Source organism: Sinohyriopsis cumingii, chromosome 17, assembly GCF_028554795.1.
Source record: "Sinohyriopsis cumingii isolate HCF-2022 chromosome 17, ASM2855479v2, whole genome shotgun sequence".
Classification (NCBI taxonomy): Eukaryota; Metazoa; Mollusca; class Bivalvia; order Unionida; family Unionidae; genus Sinohyriopsis; species Sinohyriopsis cumingii.
This window is the reverse complement of record NC_142977.1, coordinates 37,986,739-38,007,224: the sequence shown is the minus strand read 5'-3', so window position 1 is coordinate 38,007,224 and position 20,486 is coordinate 37,986,739. Positions and strand designations below refer to the sequence as shown.

Genomic DNA, 20,486 nt, shown 5'->3' with positions numbered 1-20,486 from the left:
CACATGCAGCCTCCTCAACAGCTCTTTTGGTAGGCCCATGGTGTATGCTATACCATTTTGCCCATATTTATGTAAATAAATGATCCAGTTGAGCTAACCATATGGGGACCGTGCTGATAAACACTGAAAAAACGCTTGAGCACTCACTCTTCATGCAATGTGCAATGTGATGCAAGAAATCAGGATATTTTTGGGTTGTGCCACGAGTTACAAGGGTCTGTTGTGGTGCTGAAAATAGCAAAAGAGGGGTTAAAATCACTGAACCTTTGGTATGATTACAAGCTTTGGTATGATTACAACCTTTGGTATGATTACAACCTTTAGTAAGATTACAAGCTTTGGTATGATTACAACCTTTGGTATCTTTGGTATGATTACAAGCTTTGGTATGATTACAAGCTTTGCTATGATTACAACCTTTAGTATGATTACAACCTTTGGTATCTTTGGTATGATTACAAGCTTTGGTATGATTACAACCTTTGGTATGATTACAAGCTTTGCTGCTACTGGAAAGCTGTGGAAGTTCTAGCAAGGTGTGCAGCTGTAACCAAACATCAAAAATTGGATGGAGGCAAAAATGAGCATGTTCAAACAGATATCCGAATGAGCATGTTCAAACTGATATTCAAATGAGCATGTTCAAACAGATATCCAAATGAGCATGTTCAAACAGATATCAAAATGTGGATCTTCAAACAGATCTCCAAATGAGCATGTTCAAACAGATATCCAAATGAGCATGTTCAAACAGATATCCAAATAAGCATGTTCAAACAGATATCCAAATGAGAATGTTCAAACAGATATCCAAATGAGCATGTTCAAACAGATATCCAAATGAGCATGTTCAAACAGATATTCAAATGAGCATGTTCAAACTGATATACAAATGAGCATGTTCAAACAGATATTCAAAAGATACTGACAGTGACTCGGATCCTGGGAAAATGAATATGAATGGTTTAAATATGACACATAAAAGCATGTACTGTTATTCACTTTTTGCACTGAGTATTCTAATGAAAGTGAATGAATCAGCATAATTTCAGCAGACTCAATACAAAATTTAATTTGACGATTCTCTGGATAAGTGAGAATATACTAGATTAACCTCAATGTTAAACTTTATAATACTTAAATAATGTGGTCAGTTTCTCAAGAGTTGTTGGCCACTGAGTCACATTATTTGGTCTGTGGATACATCTTGATATCTACAATGCCAATTTACCAAAAAGTCTGGCACATGCTTGACAGACAGGCCATGTCCAGTTTCTTGTAAGAACCCTTACAAACCTACTTACCTGTGAAGACAAGAGTCCTTCCATAATATTTTCAAATCCAAACAAGTTTCCATGTGATGCTCGCAACTCCAGTGCCACCTGTATCCACTGACTCAGCATCTGTGAGCGTTCGGCTACTGATCCACATGTAAGAATCATTACCATCAGGAATGACTTCATACAGTAGCATCTAAAGTACAGAACACGGGTAGGTTAAGTCACAAATGATGCATGCCATTCAGTCCTAAATGGGAAGGTTAAGACAATTGATTCACCTCTTATAGTAGTACATGGGAAGGTTAAGACAATTGATTCACATACATGGGTAGGTTAAGACAACTGATTCACATCTTATACTAAATGGGAAGGTTAAGACAACTGATTCACATCTTATACTAGATGGGAAGGTTAAGACAATCGATTCACATCTTATAACACATGGGTAGGTTAAGACGATTCATATCTTATAATACATGGATAGGTTAAGACTAGTGATGCATGTCATCATATACTACATGATGGCATCTCATTAGGGCACTCAATAGGTTTCAAGTGATGCATGTCATCATATACTACATGATGGCATCTCATTAGGGCACTCAACAGGTTTGAAGTGATGCATGTCATCATATACTACATGATGGCATCTCATCCTGGCACTCAATAGGTTTGAAGTGATGTATGTCATCATATACTACATGATGGCATCTCATCCTGGCACTCAATAGGTTTGAAGTGATGCATGTCATCATATACTACATGATGGCATCTCATCCTGGCACTCAATAGGTTTGAAGTGATGTATGTCATCATATACTACATGATGGCATCTCATCCTGGCACTCAATAGGTTTGAAGTGATGCATGTCATCATATACTACATGATGGCATCTCATTGTGGCACTCAATAGGTTTGAAGTGATGCATATCATCATATACTACATCATGGCATCTCATTAGGGCACTCAATAGGTTTGAAGTGATGCATGTCATCATATACTACATGATGGCATCTCATCCTGGCACTCAATAGGTTTGAAGTGATGTATGTCATAATATACTACATGATGGAATCTCATCATGGCACTCAGTAGGTTGAAGTGATGCATGTCATCATATACTACATGATGGCATCTCATCCTGGCACTCAATAGGTTTGAAGTGATGCATATCATCATATACTACATGATGGCATCTCATTAGGGCACTCAATAGGTTTGAAGTGATGCATGTCATCATATACTACATGATGGCATCTCATTGTGGCACTCAATAGGTTTGAAGTGATGCATATCATCATATACTACATCATGGCATCTCATTAGGGCACTCAATAGGTTTGAAGTGATGCATGTCATCATATACTACATGATGGCATCTCATCCTGGCACTCAATAGGTTTGAAGTGATGTATGTCATCATATACTACATGATGGAATCTCATCATGGCACTCAGTAGGTTGAAGTGATGCATGTCATCATATACTACATGATGGCATCTCATCCTGGCACTCAATAGGTTTGAAGTGATGTATGTCATCATATACTACATGATGGAATCTCATCATGGCACTCAGTAGGTTGAAGTGATGCATGTCATCATATACTACATGATGGCATCTCATCCTGGCACTCAATAGGTTTCAAGTGATGCATATCATCATATACTACATCATGGCATCTCATTAGGGCACTCAATAGGTTTGAAGTGATGCATGTCATCATATACTACATGATGGCATCTGATCATGGCACTCAACTGGTTTGAAGTGATACATGTCATCTTATGCTACACTGATCAATTAAGCCAAGTGATGCATGTCCTCAGATGCTACATGATGCTACACTGATCAATTAAGCCAAGTGATGCATGTCCTCAGATGCTACATGGGTTGGTTAACAAGTGATGCATGTCATCTAATGCTACACTGATCAATTAAGCCAAGTGATGCATGTCATCATATACTACATGATGCTACACTGATCAATTAAGCCAAGTGATGCATGTCCTCAAATGCTACATGGGTTGGTTAACAAGTGATGCATGTCATCTAATGCTACACTGATCAATTAAGCCAAGTGATGCATGTCATCATATACTACATGATGCTACACTTATCAATTAAGCCAAGTGATGCATGTCCTCAAATGCTACATGGGTTGGTTAACAAGTGATGCATGTCCTCAAATGTAACAGCCTGCGAACGTAAGTGGTCCTAATAAGCACCAATAACATTTAAAACATTTGATGACTGTGATTGTTAGATCCAATTAAGAAATTCATTTCTGAATTAGGTCAGGTACAGTTGTTCATCGATTTTTAAAGGGTCAGATCTTTCAAGATAAAAAGGTGGTCTTAACTAAGATAAAGCTAACACTGTGGATGGGGTGCAAAATAAGAAAACCAATACAACAGCCAACTGGCATGCAAAGAGGGTTAAGAGACCATCCCGCATCTCTAAAATGGAGAAATCACTTCTACCTCCTGGCAAAACAGAAGGCAGACATGTTGTTCATAATCAATAATCAAGAATTTTTTTAAACAACTGATAGTGATGTACAAGTAAAATTCATTAAAAAGCCCAAGAAAAAAATACATGATACCATACCCAAGTCTTATTACACAGTTTGCTTAAATATAAACATGACCCATGTTTAGTATGAGAATGTCATTTGCTTTGTTTTTGTCTTTTTGCAAATGTATCATTTCACAAAATGATATGCCTTATGTTGGGAGTTGCAAGTTATGTCTGCCCACTGTAACAGCGTGAAATCTGTACGATGTTATTGCAGCATGTAACTGAATGAATCTTTTCATGGTCAATATGACAAAACTGATTAAACTGACTAATGGCTAGATACTGTAATAAATCACTAAACTGCAATGGTTTAACACCCCTCAGTTTTTATGTTCTGGCAAAGAAATCGCATGAGACAAGCCAGACGTGATTGTGAAGAATGTGTGGGCTGTTATGGAGGAGAAAGCCCTTGTGTTGCAACAGGAGGTTGCGACCTGGGTTGATCAATCAATTGAACCATGAGCTCTGGAGCCACAGTGGGGCACTGAGGATGATCTGAGCAGTGCAAATTGACTTTTGCAGACCTGGTGCTAGCAGTTGGAAAGGTGGGAAAGCATATGCGAGTGGGCGATCCGATTGAAAGCTGAATGTATCGACTGCCCAAGCTCTCTGATCCGGGACAGGAGAACATAAAAGGGAAGCTTGCTCTCAGTTCACAAACAGGTCAACAAAGGGTCTTCCCCAGAGGAAAAAAAGGGACTCGCTTACTGAGTGGTGAAGAAAACATTCTGTGAGGACGGTTCAGTCTGTTCTGGACAGGCTGTCCGTGAATACGTTCATCTTATGTGAAATTCTCTGAGGCTGCCCAGATGAAGAGGTTCCAGACCTCCTTGCAAGAGAAGGGGCATGTGTGCCTCCAAGACATCGTAGATATGTTACAACTGATGTGTTGTCTGAGGAGGCCAAAATACATCATTCCTTATTTTGTCAGTGCACCCTTGCTAATGTGTTGAAGTGAAGAGATGTGTCCTTAGTCCAAGAATTATGGCCTGTGGCTCTAATTGAGCACCCCAGCCCCAATGTAACACATCAGTGAACATACAGGAGTGGGGATCGGGTGCGTGCATGGAATCTTTCTCAATTCATCCATCAAAGCAAATGGTGGTGAAAATCTAGTCCTATTGGCATCAGGGTTGATAGAAAATCTCTGTGTGGTTCCCATATTACAAAATGGAGGAACTGCAGAGGATGCATATGGAGACATCCTTAGGAACCAATTGGCAGTGGCATTCAAGGTCTGAGTAGGGAAAGATAAAGGTTGTGCTTGTAGTGTCTCTAGGAGAGCCAGGATTCTATCTACCTGTGATCCAGAAGAACCCAGACCAAGTCAATCTACCTATGATCCAGAAGAATCCAGACCAAGTCAGTTCGTGAGGAAGTTCATCCCACATAAACAAGAGTCATATTAGGTTGGGTAAGAGACCAAATCAAGTTATGATGGACCAAGAGCAGACATGATCCTGATGAAGGGACTAAACTTGGACATTGTGAATCAGCCAGCCATTGTAAAACTGGAGAATTGATGTTTCCAATATTCGGAGTCAGGCTGCTATCACTCTCATGATCCAGATGAAGACTGTGTGGAAGAGATTCCAAACAACAGAACCTGGAATTGAAAAACTTTCTGGTCTAGGCAAAATCAGAGATATTCGCAGTGTGGAGGAAAAAATTGGGATGTGCAAGTGAGCGGCCATAAGGTTGAAGGAGATGGCCTGATAAAATGGACAAAATGCATTCCGGATTGAGGAGGTTGTCTCCATCTTGAACGATTCCTCCAAGAGAAACTGGTTGAGTCGGAGAGATTAATATGATTAAACATTTCATGTTTTTCCTTGTGACTAGGAAGATAGGAGACTACGAGGGTAGACTGATTGTTCAATACCCTCTTGACTGCCCCTTTCTGCAAAGGCATGTGCACCTCTTTCCTCAATTTCACCAGATTGGACTGGGAAAAGAAAATGTGGGTCCTTTATAGTGGGGGGTTGCTCCAAACTGGAGTCAATAACCCTTGTTATGATGGAGATGACCCACCCATTGTCCATGATGTTTGACCAAGACCTAATGAGCACCTACTGAGATATATGGGAAGGGGATGCATGGCAAGAGAGGTGTTAATTTCCGAAGGCTGCCCCAACATTTCCTGTGGTAGGAAAGGAAGGAGATTGGAAAATTTCCGTTGGATCTACTGTGACCTTGGCCCCAGGAGTTAAACTCTTCATCACCACCAAAAAGAGACTGGAAAAAAAATGCTCTTTAATTGACTGGGACTACATTTGTGGGTACTGAACCAGAACTAATAATTGTGATCTGATTCCTATCAGGCCAAATTATTTATGTCCAGTTTTAATCAGACATCTATATTTTCATGCCATGCCTATTTCAACTTTATACGTGAAGCCTTTTTTTAAAGTAGTTGCAAACAAGACATGTGACAGCTGTCAGAAAGTGTACAGTGCTGGTGTTCCACAGGGTGCAAGTTTTTGCCCAAGTGCTAAACCAAAACTAAACACTATTCACAATAAGACAGTAATAACAGGGGTGGGTTTAATATACATGATTATAAACAAATGTTTCAGAGCAGTGGAATTTTAGCAATAATGGGTTATTCCCCCCATGTTTTGGGATAAAATATATTCATTATATAGCATTGATACTGTATGGAAATGTATAATAACAGGAATGAAATCTTCATATTCATTTAATTTTTGCTGCACATTTTTAAGAATTATGGTTTTATATTAATGCTGGAGGAACATTTCGTCCCCTTCTTTTTAAGAATTTTCTGGAATCACTTCAAGGTCTCATTTAATGGAACAACGTCTTCGGCAGCCAGTGAAGCCCCTCCAGAAGGAAGGTCAAGATGTTTGAGAAGTCAACAGATGATGAACACTTCTCATGTCTAGAACAGTATGCACGCCTCAGGTAGCAGGTTGCATCCTTCCATTAAGAAGGTAGAGAGCACTGCAATAGCGGGTTGCGCCCTCCCACTAGGGAAATAGAGCACCATGATAATGTGTTGCACCCTCCTGTAAGTGAGGTAGATCACTGCATTAATGGCTTTCACCCTTAAAGGAGGTGGAGCACTGAAAACATGGGTTGAGCCATCCCGTATTGTGGTTGAGCACCACATCAACAGGCTGCTCCCTCCCATCAGGAAGGTAGAGCATTGCAATGCATCTCGTGCTTTTGGCAGTGTGTTTCCCCCTTCTGTTAGGGAGGCAAAACACTCACCCATGATGCACACAGTGATAAATCAGTGGAAGACGAAGTCTCCTCCATTATCATTTATCAGCTTCATGGTACAGAAACCGAGCAATTACTGAGCTTCCCCCACCACCATCCCACCCTGTGCAGGATTTGCAATCCATATGCAGGACTCAGGCTAGGGATGGGGACTGCATCAGTGTTCCCCCATTCCTAATTATACCTATAAACCCTTATGGGATGTGGGGCTTTCCACTTCAGGAACCTTGGTCCATTACGCACCCTGAGCTAGTGGACTTTACCCTTACAACTGAAGTAATGCTGTGGCTCATGTCCAACCATCACCTCCTCACCAGGTGGTACATTCCACGAAGTGGCCTATTAACTTATTACTTCAGACACCAATTGATGCCATGGAGCACTAAACTCAGTTACCTGTAACCACAGCTTCACATGTAAATCTATTCTCAGCTACTTCCTTTAGTATGCTGAGAGAGGCTGTTTGAATCCAGCCACAATACAATGTGTGCTGGGTGCTGTGGGCTGTGGCATCATCGGCGGACTTTCTGACTTTCTGCACATCTACCATGACAGTGCACTGGACTTGTTGAAGGTCTTGCTTAACCAGAGTAAATACCTTCTAAGGGCTGCTCCTTTAGAAGCCACTTCACAAGACTTGCTGGATCACCAACACTGATCCTTCATCTCCACTCTTGGTCCATCTCACTCGACCAAGAAAAAAGATCAGCCAAACTGTCCTCAGGGGCCATCTGCAATTTCTTTTTCAAGCAGGTGCAACCTCAGTCCCCTCACCAAACTCCTGCTAGACCATCTTCACACTCATACGATTTAGGTATTGTTGGTTTTGATTTAAAGGTAATTGTTTGTTCTTTATAATTTGATCATTTTGGTGTGGTTGTCTGTGTGTATTTCAGTGACAGTGCACAGTGAGTAATGAGATATTTATGAATTATGATGGTCCGGTAATGAAATCTGTGACCCAATGTATAGTGCTTTGTTTAATGTCCAGCCTCTCAAAAAAATGCGTGGATAACCTATGACATGCAAGTTCATCCTTGAAGGCACTTTAGAATAAGATATGATTTATCATTAATTGAAACACAATGGAAAGTTTAGTACTGAGAGACAAACGTGGAGAATATATAGTAAAATTATTTGTGATCTGATTCCATAGAGACTTCATTTTTCAAGACTGAACCATCACAATTTAGCCCATTACTTCAGGAAATTTCATTACAAGCAGCAATAATACATGTGCATCAACTGATCAAGGAACCCCTGAGATAATTTAAAATCATGGAGTTATCATGTTGGTGAGTAAAATCAAGATTTGCTGCATTACATTATGTCTGTTTACTGGACTGCAGTTTGGCAGCTCAAATATACTGTTGGCTTTCTTGCTGTGCTGCTTTCCCATACGATTCAATATGCCAAATGAGATGACCTGTAATCTTGTCCACATAATTACTGAGATGATAACTCTTAAGATCAATATTATTTACTACTACACCTGCCAAAAGGCTGTTATTCTTGCAATGTTGTCAGCTATCGACAACAGGTTGACAAATTATCAAATTACATGCAAGCTTGTTAATCTCATTTCCACTTTTCTTGGTGATCTTTATCTTCTCACATAACAAATTCAGCAATTTACTAAATTAATGGAGACAAGTTAAGATGTCATAACATAAAATTTTTAATTGTTAATTTTCAAAGAAATATGGCAGTCTATTTCAAAGATCCCAAAGTTTGAAGTGATTAATTTCATTGCTTTTTTTCTGATTAAAGATGTAGCTGCCACACCCCTTTACAAATGGACGGTAAAACTAATATTTAGGATATTCTCTTTACAGGATGGTCAATTTATTAAAACATTTAGAGAATGTTTCTATGACTTGTGAAATGATCTTCTAATGTTGAACTTAAATGTATGTGCCAAACAGGTTGCTAGTCAGATATTTTGCCCTGGCTACATAGTACATATTGCTGTAATCTATTTCAGTGGATGGTACCCGACTCTACAAGAAGCCAGGGAGAATGCAGGATTTTATTCTGAGAGGATCTGTTTAGAAGAGGACACTGTATTCAAATGTCTTACATTCTTGTTTTTCACTTAACTGTATACAATTTTAACAGACAGAAGGAATCTTAACCATCTGACACCATTCTTCCTTAAATGGATTTCTATATGGAAGTGAACTAAAACGTTTTTAAAGCCATGCAGGAAAATGTGAAGATTTTCCCATATTTTCTACAAAATGGCTGTAAAAGATTCCTCAGGCTAAAGGCTTGCCTTTCTGTGTAGCAGTCTCATTTTCTTTTTGTTGTTAGCCCTTGCAAGCTTGTTGTTAGCCCTTGCAAGCTTGCACAAGCTTATTCATTATATAATAAAGGCCTGAATAACCTTGTACATGACAATTTTTAATATGGTACATGCCCACAGCAATTTTCTGCAAGCTTTCAAGATTTCTTTTATGTGGCTTGCACAAGCTTGACAGTGTTTTCAGTGCAGATTTACGTAAGCTTGCTGCAAAGTTCCAAACAAGCTTGCACAATAACAGTTTGTACAAGGTTGTCGCAAGCTTGCACCAAGAGCTTGCGAATTCAGTTTGGGATATGGGGTGTGTGGATTATAATCAAAATGAGGGTTACTTGAGAGTATATGTGGTGTGCTAAAAAAAGCTGGTGCTGGATTGTAAGGTGTATGTTGGATTGCAAATGTGTGTGTTTGGATAGTAATCAAAAGCGGGTGCTGAAATGAAGGGTGTGTGCTGGATTGTAGATAAAAATTTAAACATTGCATTTTCCCTTGTCCCAATAAACTTTCTATCCTTCTTCCCTTGACAATTTTAACATTACATTTTCCCTTGTCCCTATAAACTTCTGTTCCCATATGAACATTCCCATGCTAAACCACTGGACAATTTAAACAAAGGATTTTCCCTAGTCCCCATATCATACTGGGAATTAACAGTACATCATCATTACAAACTTGTGTATTCTGATTTCTAACCTGTAAAAATTGCCTTGCTGTTGAAAAAAAAAGTTAAATTTTTTTATTTTTATCACCCCGCTGTTGCAAGTGATGCATCTGTCCAACTGGTTGATAAGAATGCTTGTTGAGAATGTCTGTAAGGCTGTTACATGACAGTTACATGAACCTGTAAGTTACGTGATATGTGACAAAATAAGAGAATTCTTGAAACAGGCAGCAAATATACTTATCATAAATTGCATGGGTCACGCTACCAGGCAAGGTGGGTAACTAAGTTGCCAGAAAAATGTCAAATTTCGCCTTCTTCTGTAAGCAAATTCAACTTTACCCCGCTATTTTTTAGATGTACAATGAGAGCAGTTTATGACTTTTGAGATGCTCCTTCGCTGTGGCCAGGAATTTCCGATGTTGTATTGTAGCCAAAGGCAAAATATATTGAATGCAGTGTAGAGAGCAATTATGTAGACAAACAAACTCTTGCAGGTTCATATAAGTGTTTTGAAATCAGTCTGAAACTATAAGTGAACATGTAATAGCAGACATAACTGTGTCTCTGAAATACCACATCATCAGATTGTCAGTTTTCATAAATAATTGGGCAAAAAGATTAAGGAAAATATATAATTCAATGAAAACAAAGTCTAAATATTATGTGAGAGCAGATTCAGTCTAAATATTTAATCATATAGATCAGAAACATATGGAATAATGCTATGTTGTGGAATTACAAAAACTGCTGTTAAGGTCAAGGTTGTTTTCTGACATCATTAATTTTTTTGAAAATAAGAAAAAGAAATACTATTTAATCAATGCATGTCATTACTACCAGTATGTAGGCAAATAATAAAACCATCAAGCTGCTATCCTATCAATGGATTGTTGTAACAAAAAGTGAGCAGTTATACAGTAGAACCTGTCTTGAAAGACCACACTTTCTGCCATTTATACTCTCTGAAGACAGGTGGTCTCTCATAACAGGTCACAATGCTATATAATTATTAAATTTGTGCATTGAGAATATGATCTCTCCAGACACATAGCAGTGGTCTTTCAAGACAGGTTTCACTGTATTAAGAAAAACCCTCTTTCTAAAAATCGATGCACTCACACGGCACAATTTGTGTTCTTTGTTGTGTCGATTCAGTTGGTAAGAAGGGTCTAGTTCAATCGTATATTGACTTTAATGCTTCAGTGTGTTGTCTATTAGTAGTTACAGTAAAGTTTTATCGGCAACAATGAAATTATTATGAACAGTATGGTATCAAGTCACTTGTGAATCGCTCCTATGTACATGTTACAGCGGCTGTTTCAAAGGTGTTTAGAAATCTTTTTTACTACAATTTTATACAAAAATTCAAGAAAATAAAATAAAAAATGAAGAGACCTTATAGTAACAGCAGCATCAGAAAAACAAAGAGGACCAAGATGTTTCCTTTGATATCTAGTGCTTAGTTCAGAATTCACCATAAGCAAGTTGGCATGCCAATAAACATACGTAAAAGTCAAGTAGTACATTAAATATAAAAATTATATAATGCAAATGAAAACAATGCAACGACATATAAATCTAGGACAATATCAATATTTTAAACAACATGTACATTACAAACCCAAAATACTAAATAATACATTGTACATAAATATTTATATTTTCAGATTACATCATAATTAACGTTGATGACTAAATTTGTCAAGTTAACAAATTATGGGGCAATGAAGAAGCTGAATACAAAATTTTATTAACAGATGTGGTGTAGCTACTTCCAGCACTAAATCTGTCAATCCCTGGCTCCCAAATATTTTACGAATTTTAAATAGCGAAATAAAATTTTATTTGTCCGTCCTTGTTACACGAGTTACATTCTCCACCATAATAAAGTTTTAATACCAACTTAATGGAACATGAAATGACATATCTTTTGTTGTTTTGTGCATATTGCAAATGGTCACTAACATATTAAGAAAATGTTTCATATGAGAATATTCTTCAATTCCTAATGTAATTTTAAGTTATTTCTTGACAGATTACAAGTACATGATAAATGGACACATTTTATGTACATCTTAACCATAAAGATGCTGCTGCTGATGCTGCTTTTATTCCTATTGTAGTTGCAATAGATTTATGCTAATTATTATCCAAAAATAACAGAAATCATCAATTAAATATCTAATTTGTCCATCCTGTTATGTGAGTTACAAGATAATGACATCAATAATCTGACAAGCAATATCTGGAAAGAAAAACTGACAGTTATCTTCCAACTTCTATTTTATACATGATAGGATGCTAGACCATCGATCCATAAAAAAAAATGGACGTGAAAACGAAGCATTTAAAATCTGGTGTATTTGTCCTGGCTGAAGAGCATATTCTTAGCCAATAACAAGTTTTAAAAATGGCGAATGTCATGGCCATATTGGACAGATGGACCCAATTTTCATTTAGAACTAAGTAGATATCATAACAAGTCTGTAAGTGAAAACCACATGTTGATTAGGATTAGCAGTGATAACAGGATTTTCAAGATGGCCACTGTGGTGGCCATGTTGATTAGTATGATTTCATTTGGGACCAACTAGACTTCATAAGAAGTCTTTCCTGAAAACTGGAATCAGATCAATGCCAATTTGTTTAGGACCAAGTAGACATTACAAGTAGTCTTTTAGTAAAAAACCCAAGCTGATATGACATTTCACCCAGGAGTAGCAATAACAGGATTTTCAAGCTGGCCATGTTGGTAGTCAAATTGGAAGTCCGAGCTTTCATTTATGAACCACTAGATCCTGAGATGAATTTGTACGTGAAGTTTTATGGCAATCCTTCAAGTTGTTTAGGAGAAGTAGCTATAATACACTTGTGCTAGAGGATGAACAGCTGTAGATCTTCTCATCTATGGCCATTAGAGCTAAAATCAGTGAAACGTTTAATGCAGCATATAAAATATTAAAGTGCTGAGGGGTGAAAATAAAAACCTACCTTACCATTCAGTCCCTCCATGTCTGTAACCAAGGCCAATATACAGTTTTGAATAAGTTCATACAAATTACCCATAATTAGCCTTTACAAATGTCTGTATTATTTAGTCATTCATCTTCACTGCTCTCTAGACAACTCTTAATTTAAATTGTTCATTTGTTTAACCCTTTACCTCATAGAGCATAGTGACAAAGTGCAGCTCGCTATACATAGAAAACAGGTTACCTAGTCGACCGCATACGCATAGCTTGCCTGTGAACTATTAAGCAATGTAGTGTATGTTACGTTTAATAGCAATTTTAACCATTTTAAATTTTTGGTACACATCTATTACATGTGGAACAATTTAAGAGTAAAGTCCGATTGTTATAGCTGTGTAATTATTTATCACGGAAGAATTTGTTATGTGCTTTAAAATCTGGAGAGAATTCGTTCACCTTCATGTCAGTGAGGCCGTGTGACCAACCGTAGAGCTGCCATTTCTCATACTCGAAATTTACAAGTTTTTCATCTGTGTCTACATCACTAAGTCACCTAAATTTGATAATTTATAAAAACTAATTGCAGCCTATATCAATATCAGAGCCTATACCTAGGTTATTGAATCTTTCATAGTTGTGATTCTAATCATGAAAACTTCGTAAGTACTGAATGAAATCCGCGACCGCCATTTTGGAGAGTGGAGATTACGACCCAGTTACTTTAAATAGCAGATATCGACCAGTACATAAACAGTGACCACGTGATCTGACGTAATTGTCATTCACAGAAATGAATGTAGTATCTAATAAGGGGTTTTCCCCGAAGGTGGCGCTACGAAAACTGGCTTAAAATGGCCGTTGTTTACAGCAGACGTAAAAAGGCGCTTCTATGGGACTTTTGTAGAAGCGTCAAAAGTCGCTTCGATGCGACTTTTGTAGAGGCGTCCAAAGACGGTTGTATGAGGTAAAGGGTTAAAGGATAGAATCTCATTTTAATCTGTGATACAATAATAAATTCCTTTTGGTAAAATTAATTAAATACACCACTTATTATCTGTAAATACTGAAGGGTGTTCAATGTATATAAAGTAGAAATTACGTTATCATATGGCAAAGGTATGCGAAGTATAACTAAATTCAAATAATAAAAATTTTCATATAAAATGCAAATTATGTATAAAGAATATGCTATGTTATATTCACCTTTCTATCACATCCAATCTGAGTTGTTTCCCATGGGGCAGAGTCAGTAACTCCAGGCCTGACTGGACACAAATGCCCAGATCTTCCTCATTTGTCACTTTCAAAACATCCAGGTCAGCCTTGGTCAGGCACTTAGCCAGCAGTTTGGGATCACAATTCAAAATCTGATTGCGAAGGGAAATCAACACATTGGGATCCAATAAACGATTATTTTCTGGGAGAAGTACAGATCTGAAACTGTGCAAATCAAAGCTTGCATGTGTGTCAATTAGTGGAATTTTCATAGATTTTCTCTTACTTAGTGTCACACCTACATCTGCCATCTTGTCACAGCCCTCTGTAATAGCCATTCCTTTTCTTTTCTCAGATAAACTATCACTGACAGGAAACTTGGGTACATAAGCATAATCTTGAGAGTCTAGAATGGAAAATCTTGTATCTGAATGTTTTCTACCTTTTGAAATTAGCAAATAATCTTGCTTAATTTCATTGTCTCTGTTGCTGGCTGAGTTGGTGTTATTATGTATACTGTTCATGTTATTATCATGTATACTGCCTCCAGGATTTACGGAAGTGGAGTTTTGTTTCGTGTTTTGGTGTGCATTTATATTTAGATTGACAGGTGTGGAGTTTCTTTCGTTTTCATCCAGCCAGCTTGGGTCTGACTTGACCTGACTGTAGTCTGTGTAATCCCGATCATTGTCTCTGTACAGTTCCTCATTGCGAACTTCAACATGGGGACGATTTTTGTACTTGATTGATGGAATTCGACTTGGTTTGGGTGGTGGTGGTTTATCCAAGGAACTGTCTGAACTTGCTGGTGTCAGCTCTGTACTGGAATTAAACTGTTCAAAATGTTGTGTAACATGAATTCCAGGTGTTAGTACTGGTGCACTACCTGATCTTTGGTGAAGACATACAAGTGGTTTCTGTCCAGTTGGAGGATGGGGGTTAACCTGTTTGTATATGCCCCCAATCGTGGGCATGCTGTCACTTCTGTCAATGCTAGAGGACTGGCTTATTTTACCTACTGCCAGCAGAGGCTGACTGCCAGCACGCTCCACTATCGCACTTTTACCAGACTTGGGACTCCCTGAGGGGCTCCCACATGGACTGTTGTAAGGGCTTGATCGAGGGCTCTGGGTTGGAGTATAGTGATTTACTCCTGCAATACTCTTTAAGGCTCCATACTTAGTGTCATAGTAGCTAAGGGGCATGCTTCTTCCAATAGGATTTGTGATTATGGTAAAAGATGCTTGGGTTACTGGTTTTCCACTGTGCTGATAGAACTGAATCAAATCCTGAACACTCTGAAACTCTTCCACTTCAAAATGGTATGTAACCTTAGGTGGCAACATAGTGCCACGATCTGTCACTTTGGAATTTATTACAAAATGTAGCGGAACACCTTTCGAGCATACTGTAAGTACAAAGTCACCTGGCTTGGAAATACAATCACGTACAAGAAAATCCCCATTCCTTGTTACAAGTTGTTCAGCTCGTTGCCTTGAAATGCTGCCATGGTACCATGGCTGGGATTTTAACTCTGAAGGATCTGACTGAAGTTCATGGAGGAGGTCTTTGCTCATTTTCTCTGGTGAGACATTTACAAGCTGGTAGTCTGGACTGCTTATCATGGATGGAGGTGACCACGAGAGTCTGAAATGAAACAAGAGTATTTTGTTCACTTAAATACCAAAGAGAAGTTCAGAATGGTACTTATATGGACTGCCGAGGCGTTGAATGAATATACATAAACTATCATGGTGAATCTTCTAATCCTTTCCCTCATGCTTGTACAATGTTCTCAACCACCAGATGAAGGCCAGCAATTAATAAATTTATCATATATCTTGGGACAAGATAAAAAAAATGATTTTTTTCCTGTCCCAGAACTTATGGTTAAACATTTTGTTACCTAGATCATGTCCCAAAACTTACAGACAGGAAATGAATTGTGTTGAATTTGCAACCCCCACCCCTGCATGTTACATTAAAGTAGATAAATAGAACATTTTTTGATAACACAGTAAAACTAACCTTATACTGTTCTTATTTATTTTTATTTTTGTTTTCATATGCAGTTCATAGTAATTATGGCATTCTGTAATCCTGACAAATAAATCCTAAAGATAGATATTATAAACATATCACTGATAATAATATAAGATATATATTATAAACATATCAGATAATAATATAAGATATATATTATAAACATATCACTGATAATAATATAAGATATATATTATAAACATATCACTGATAATAACATAAGATATATATTATAAACATATCACGGATAATAATATAAGATATATATTATAAACATATCAGATAATAATATAAGATATATATTATAAACATATCACTGATAATAATATAAGATATATATTATAAACATATCACTGATAATAATATAAGATATATGTTATAAACATATCAGATAATAATATAAGATATATATTATAAACATATCAGATAATAATATAGATATATATTATAAACATATCAGATAATGATATAATATATATATTATAAACATATCAGATAATAATAAAAGATATATATTATAAACATATCACTGATAATAACATAAGATATATATTATAAACATATCACTGATAATAACATAAGATATATATTATAAACATATCACGGATAATAATATAAGATGTATATTATAAACATATAATTATATATTTTTCAGAAACTATGAATTGTTTTAAATGGCTACAGCTGCTGATCATGGCATTCTAAATTCTTAATCTTAATTTATTTAATTAGCAAGGGCCTAAGTGGGCCTGAGATCACTTACCTGGCTTATGTTGACAATTATTAACAAAATGGAGATTAGCAAGTAATCAAAGTAAATAAAGTTAGTTTTATTTCGAGTCAGTAATATTAAAATACATTAACTCATTAACCCCTGGCACCTCATCTATGCGTCAGGAGGTAGTAGCCCTACTTCTGAGCTCTGTAGCGAAATGTGGGCTAGAGGTTCAAATGGATTCAATCCAAGCCATGTTAAAACCCAGGACTGGTTCCATTTGGAAACAGAGTGGGGAATTTTGGTCGTTTGAGACCAAAAAAAAGATCTAAAATAAACCGAGAGTTCTTTATCCTGCCCAAAATCATATCTGCCATGGTACCAGAATCAATCCAATATCAAGGGGAGGTAACCTTTGATAAGACTGAGTCCACCAACTCTTTCTCCTCAAATAGCCAGAGAAAAAAGTCAGTCAGTAGAGGGATTGAGGCACACAGAAGGACGATGTTGTTGGTATGGCACCAGTCCTTGAAAACAAATCACTTTCCCTCAGAGTGGAGGGCTATCTTGCTCTCAAGACTCAACTTATTCAAAGGTTTGACTTGTTTATCTCACAAGGCTGTCCTGATAATAGCCGAGCGTGCAAGAAAAGGGCAGGGAAGTACTACCTGTAACCATGGTTGCCACCAAAGAGTATTCATGGTTGCTGGAGAAAATTTAGGTTGGCCAGAATCTTCCTAGGCATATCTATTGCTAGAACGAGTAGATTGGTAACCCAGGCCTTGTCCCACCAGAGGGGGACTATCAGAATCATCTTGCCAATCTGACTCCATAACTTCTGGATTATTTGTTTCAGCCTCAGCACCGTAGGAGGGGAGGCAAATGCCCCCATACCCTCCCAAATGATTGACAGTGCATCCATGGCCCAAGCTTCTAGGTCTGGAACTGGAGAAATGAAGGTGGGTAGCTTGTGATTCCATGCAAAGAGGTCCATCATCAGATGCTCCCATTGTGCGCAAATACAAGGGATGACTGATCAATGGAGAGACCACTCCATGTGGAGGACCTGACCTCTTCTGGATAGAATGCTGGCCAAAACACTGAGTCTGCCAGAAATGTGTCTGATTTGTATGTTGATATGCAGATTGTTGCCAAATCAGAACACACAGGGTGGGTGATTTGGTGCCTGTGGAGATAGGTCACCACCAAAGAGTATTCTGACCTAATGAGGACTGTTGTCGCCCCTGAGTTGATCTTACCAAAAGTAAAAGGCATTAAACACATCCTTCATTTCAAGGATGTTGATGTGCTGTGGCTGTTTCCCTGGCTCTCACAAGTTATTAATGGTAGGGAAGGCTGGCAACAGGTAGACACCCCAAATGTGTGCACTGGCTTCAGTACCTACCATTTTTTTCTGCTTTGGGCTACTACAGCGGGATTCCCATTGTCAGCAACCTGGGTTGCACCAATGACACAGGAATGATCGAATCTTGGGTGTGATAATAACTGTTTGATTTAAGGCACATGAAAATAAGTACCATTGTGCTTGCAATGTCCACATGAAAAAAGACAGCCAAGTGGGATTAAGTTCCTGCCACAATGAATAAACCAAGGAGTTGCAAAAACTCTCTTGCTGAAATCCAAGTTATGTTGGAAATGGATTCAATGAGCTTGATAATTCTGATTATGGCTAGTTAAAAATTCCATTTCCAGACGGACAAACTTCTGAGATGGACGGAGTTCTGACTTCTCCTGTTCACTAGAAAGCCTGGATGATCTAAAAGTGAAAGGCTATTGTTCCTGCCTTGGAATAGAATAAACTTACCATATGTTTCTGGAGGATGTCATCCAGGTACACTGCTGTTCTTGTAGATGATATCAGAACAGGATGATGACATAATAACCTATGTAAAAGCCTAAGGGCTGATGTTGAGGCCAATGGGAGATCTCTGAACTGATAAAATGTGTTGTGTTAAGCAAATACAGAGAAAATATTCATGACACAGGATGGATAACGATGTGTAGCATCGGTCAGATCAAGACTGATGGCATATTCGTCCCATCAAATGGAGAGGTGGATTGAACTCGCCATCCCCATATTGAACTGGTTGAGGCAACTCCAACTGATGATGAGTCTCAACTTGCTGTTTGCTTTCTGAAAATGAAACAACCTTGAATAAAACCTTGGGGACAGTGGTCTTTGCACAAGCTCCACTGCCTTATTCTTTTTTGGATGAGCGACCATATCTTCTGTCATAAAAAGGCATCCTTCTCTCAATATGACAGTGCATCCATGAAGATAAATGACCCTAGTAATCCTGATCTTTGCCTCCCAAGACTGGCTATTGCTGGGTGTCTCCATCAAGTCTGAAAGGTGCCAATGAGGCCAAATCCAAAAACGAAAGAAGATGTAATGACAACCTGAACCAGCTCTGATGGGCATGGGAGTACATTTGTCCGCTTGATAAAACAAGCAAGTGGACATATGAACAGCAACTATATTCTTGTCAAGTGCCAGGAGATCAGTACTGAAGGCGTCTGTCACCTTAAATCCATCTCTTCCAACTCATCGAGGTCTACCGATTCTTAAGAGTAGCAGTAAGGGGTGGAGGGCATTTTGAAGTAGCCAACACCCTATAAATGTCCTCAATGGTGCTTGAAAACTAAACTTCAATCGGTTCCATGGTCGGATCTAAGTAAAATGTGAAGGATGGTGGATTTGAAGGAGTTTGTTGCAGTCACTGTGTGTCAAGGCCAAAATGGGTGTACATGCAGCTCTGGAGAAGACATACCAGGTGGTATGAAGACTCAATTCCATTTCCATGAAAATGTCACTAGCTCTCCCTTGTGGGCAAGCAGTGAACATACAGAAGTCTGGCACTGCTGGCTGGTTTGCCCAGCAAATGGTTGGCCTAGAAGCTGGCAGCATAGAAGATGGTCCAGTGTTTACCAGTACCGGTTGCTTCATGGGCCTGGTTGGACAGAGAGTTCTCACTGAAATCTCTGTTATAGAGACAGCATGTTGCCAAAGGTATGGTAGACGGATGCATCTGTTATTAAGATCCATGTAAATCATAACTGGACGGATTGATTCAATGAAAATGTCCCCATGTTAGAACAGCTGATCAGCCAGTGATGACTTGGTGGCTGATGATGATGCAGTTTTTTTTATGCATAGATCCAATGGATCCAGTACAAACGATCTGTGTCTGGACTTATAGGCTCGAAAACCATGCTTGGACATGTGAGAGAGGACATATGCCCACTGGGTGGCCTAAAATTGGGGAACACTGCCCCTATGAGTAGGACTTGGCTGGGCCATCTTTCAAAAGGTTTCCCATGCTGGACAGTCATTGACAGCTGGATGGCCAGTAACTGTGCAGTGGTATAAGGAGATGGATCCAACTGATCCAATATGAACCTATGCACCCTGACTTACAGGTCTGAAGGCCATGACTTAACACCCATAG

General features: G+C 38.3%; 1 protein-coding gene across 1 annotated transcript in view; it reads right to left on the bottom strand.

Annotated features, from left to right (window-relative positions):
- LOC149778447 (breast cancer anti-estrogen resistance protein 3 homolog) overlaps positions 1-20,486 on the bottom strand; it is a 149,776-nt gene that overhangs the window by 9,431 nt on the left and 119,859 nt on the right. The window contains exons 6-7 of the mRNA XM_089938478.1: positions 14,247-15,905; positions 1,305-1,473 (exon numbers count right to left, since the gene is read on the bottom strand). Coding sequence (XP_089794604.1) covers positions 1,305-1,473; positions 14,247-15,905 — 1,828 coding nt within the window. The remainder of the gene's footprint in view (positions 1-1,304; positions 1,474-14,246; positions 15,906-20,486) is intronic.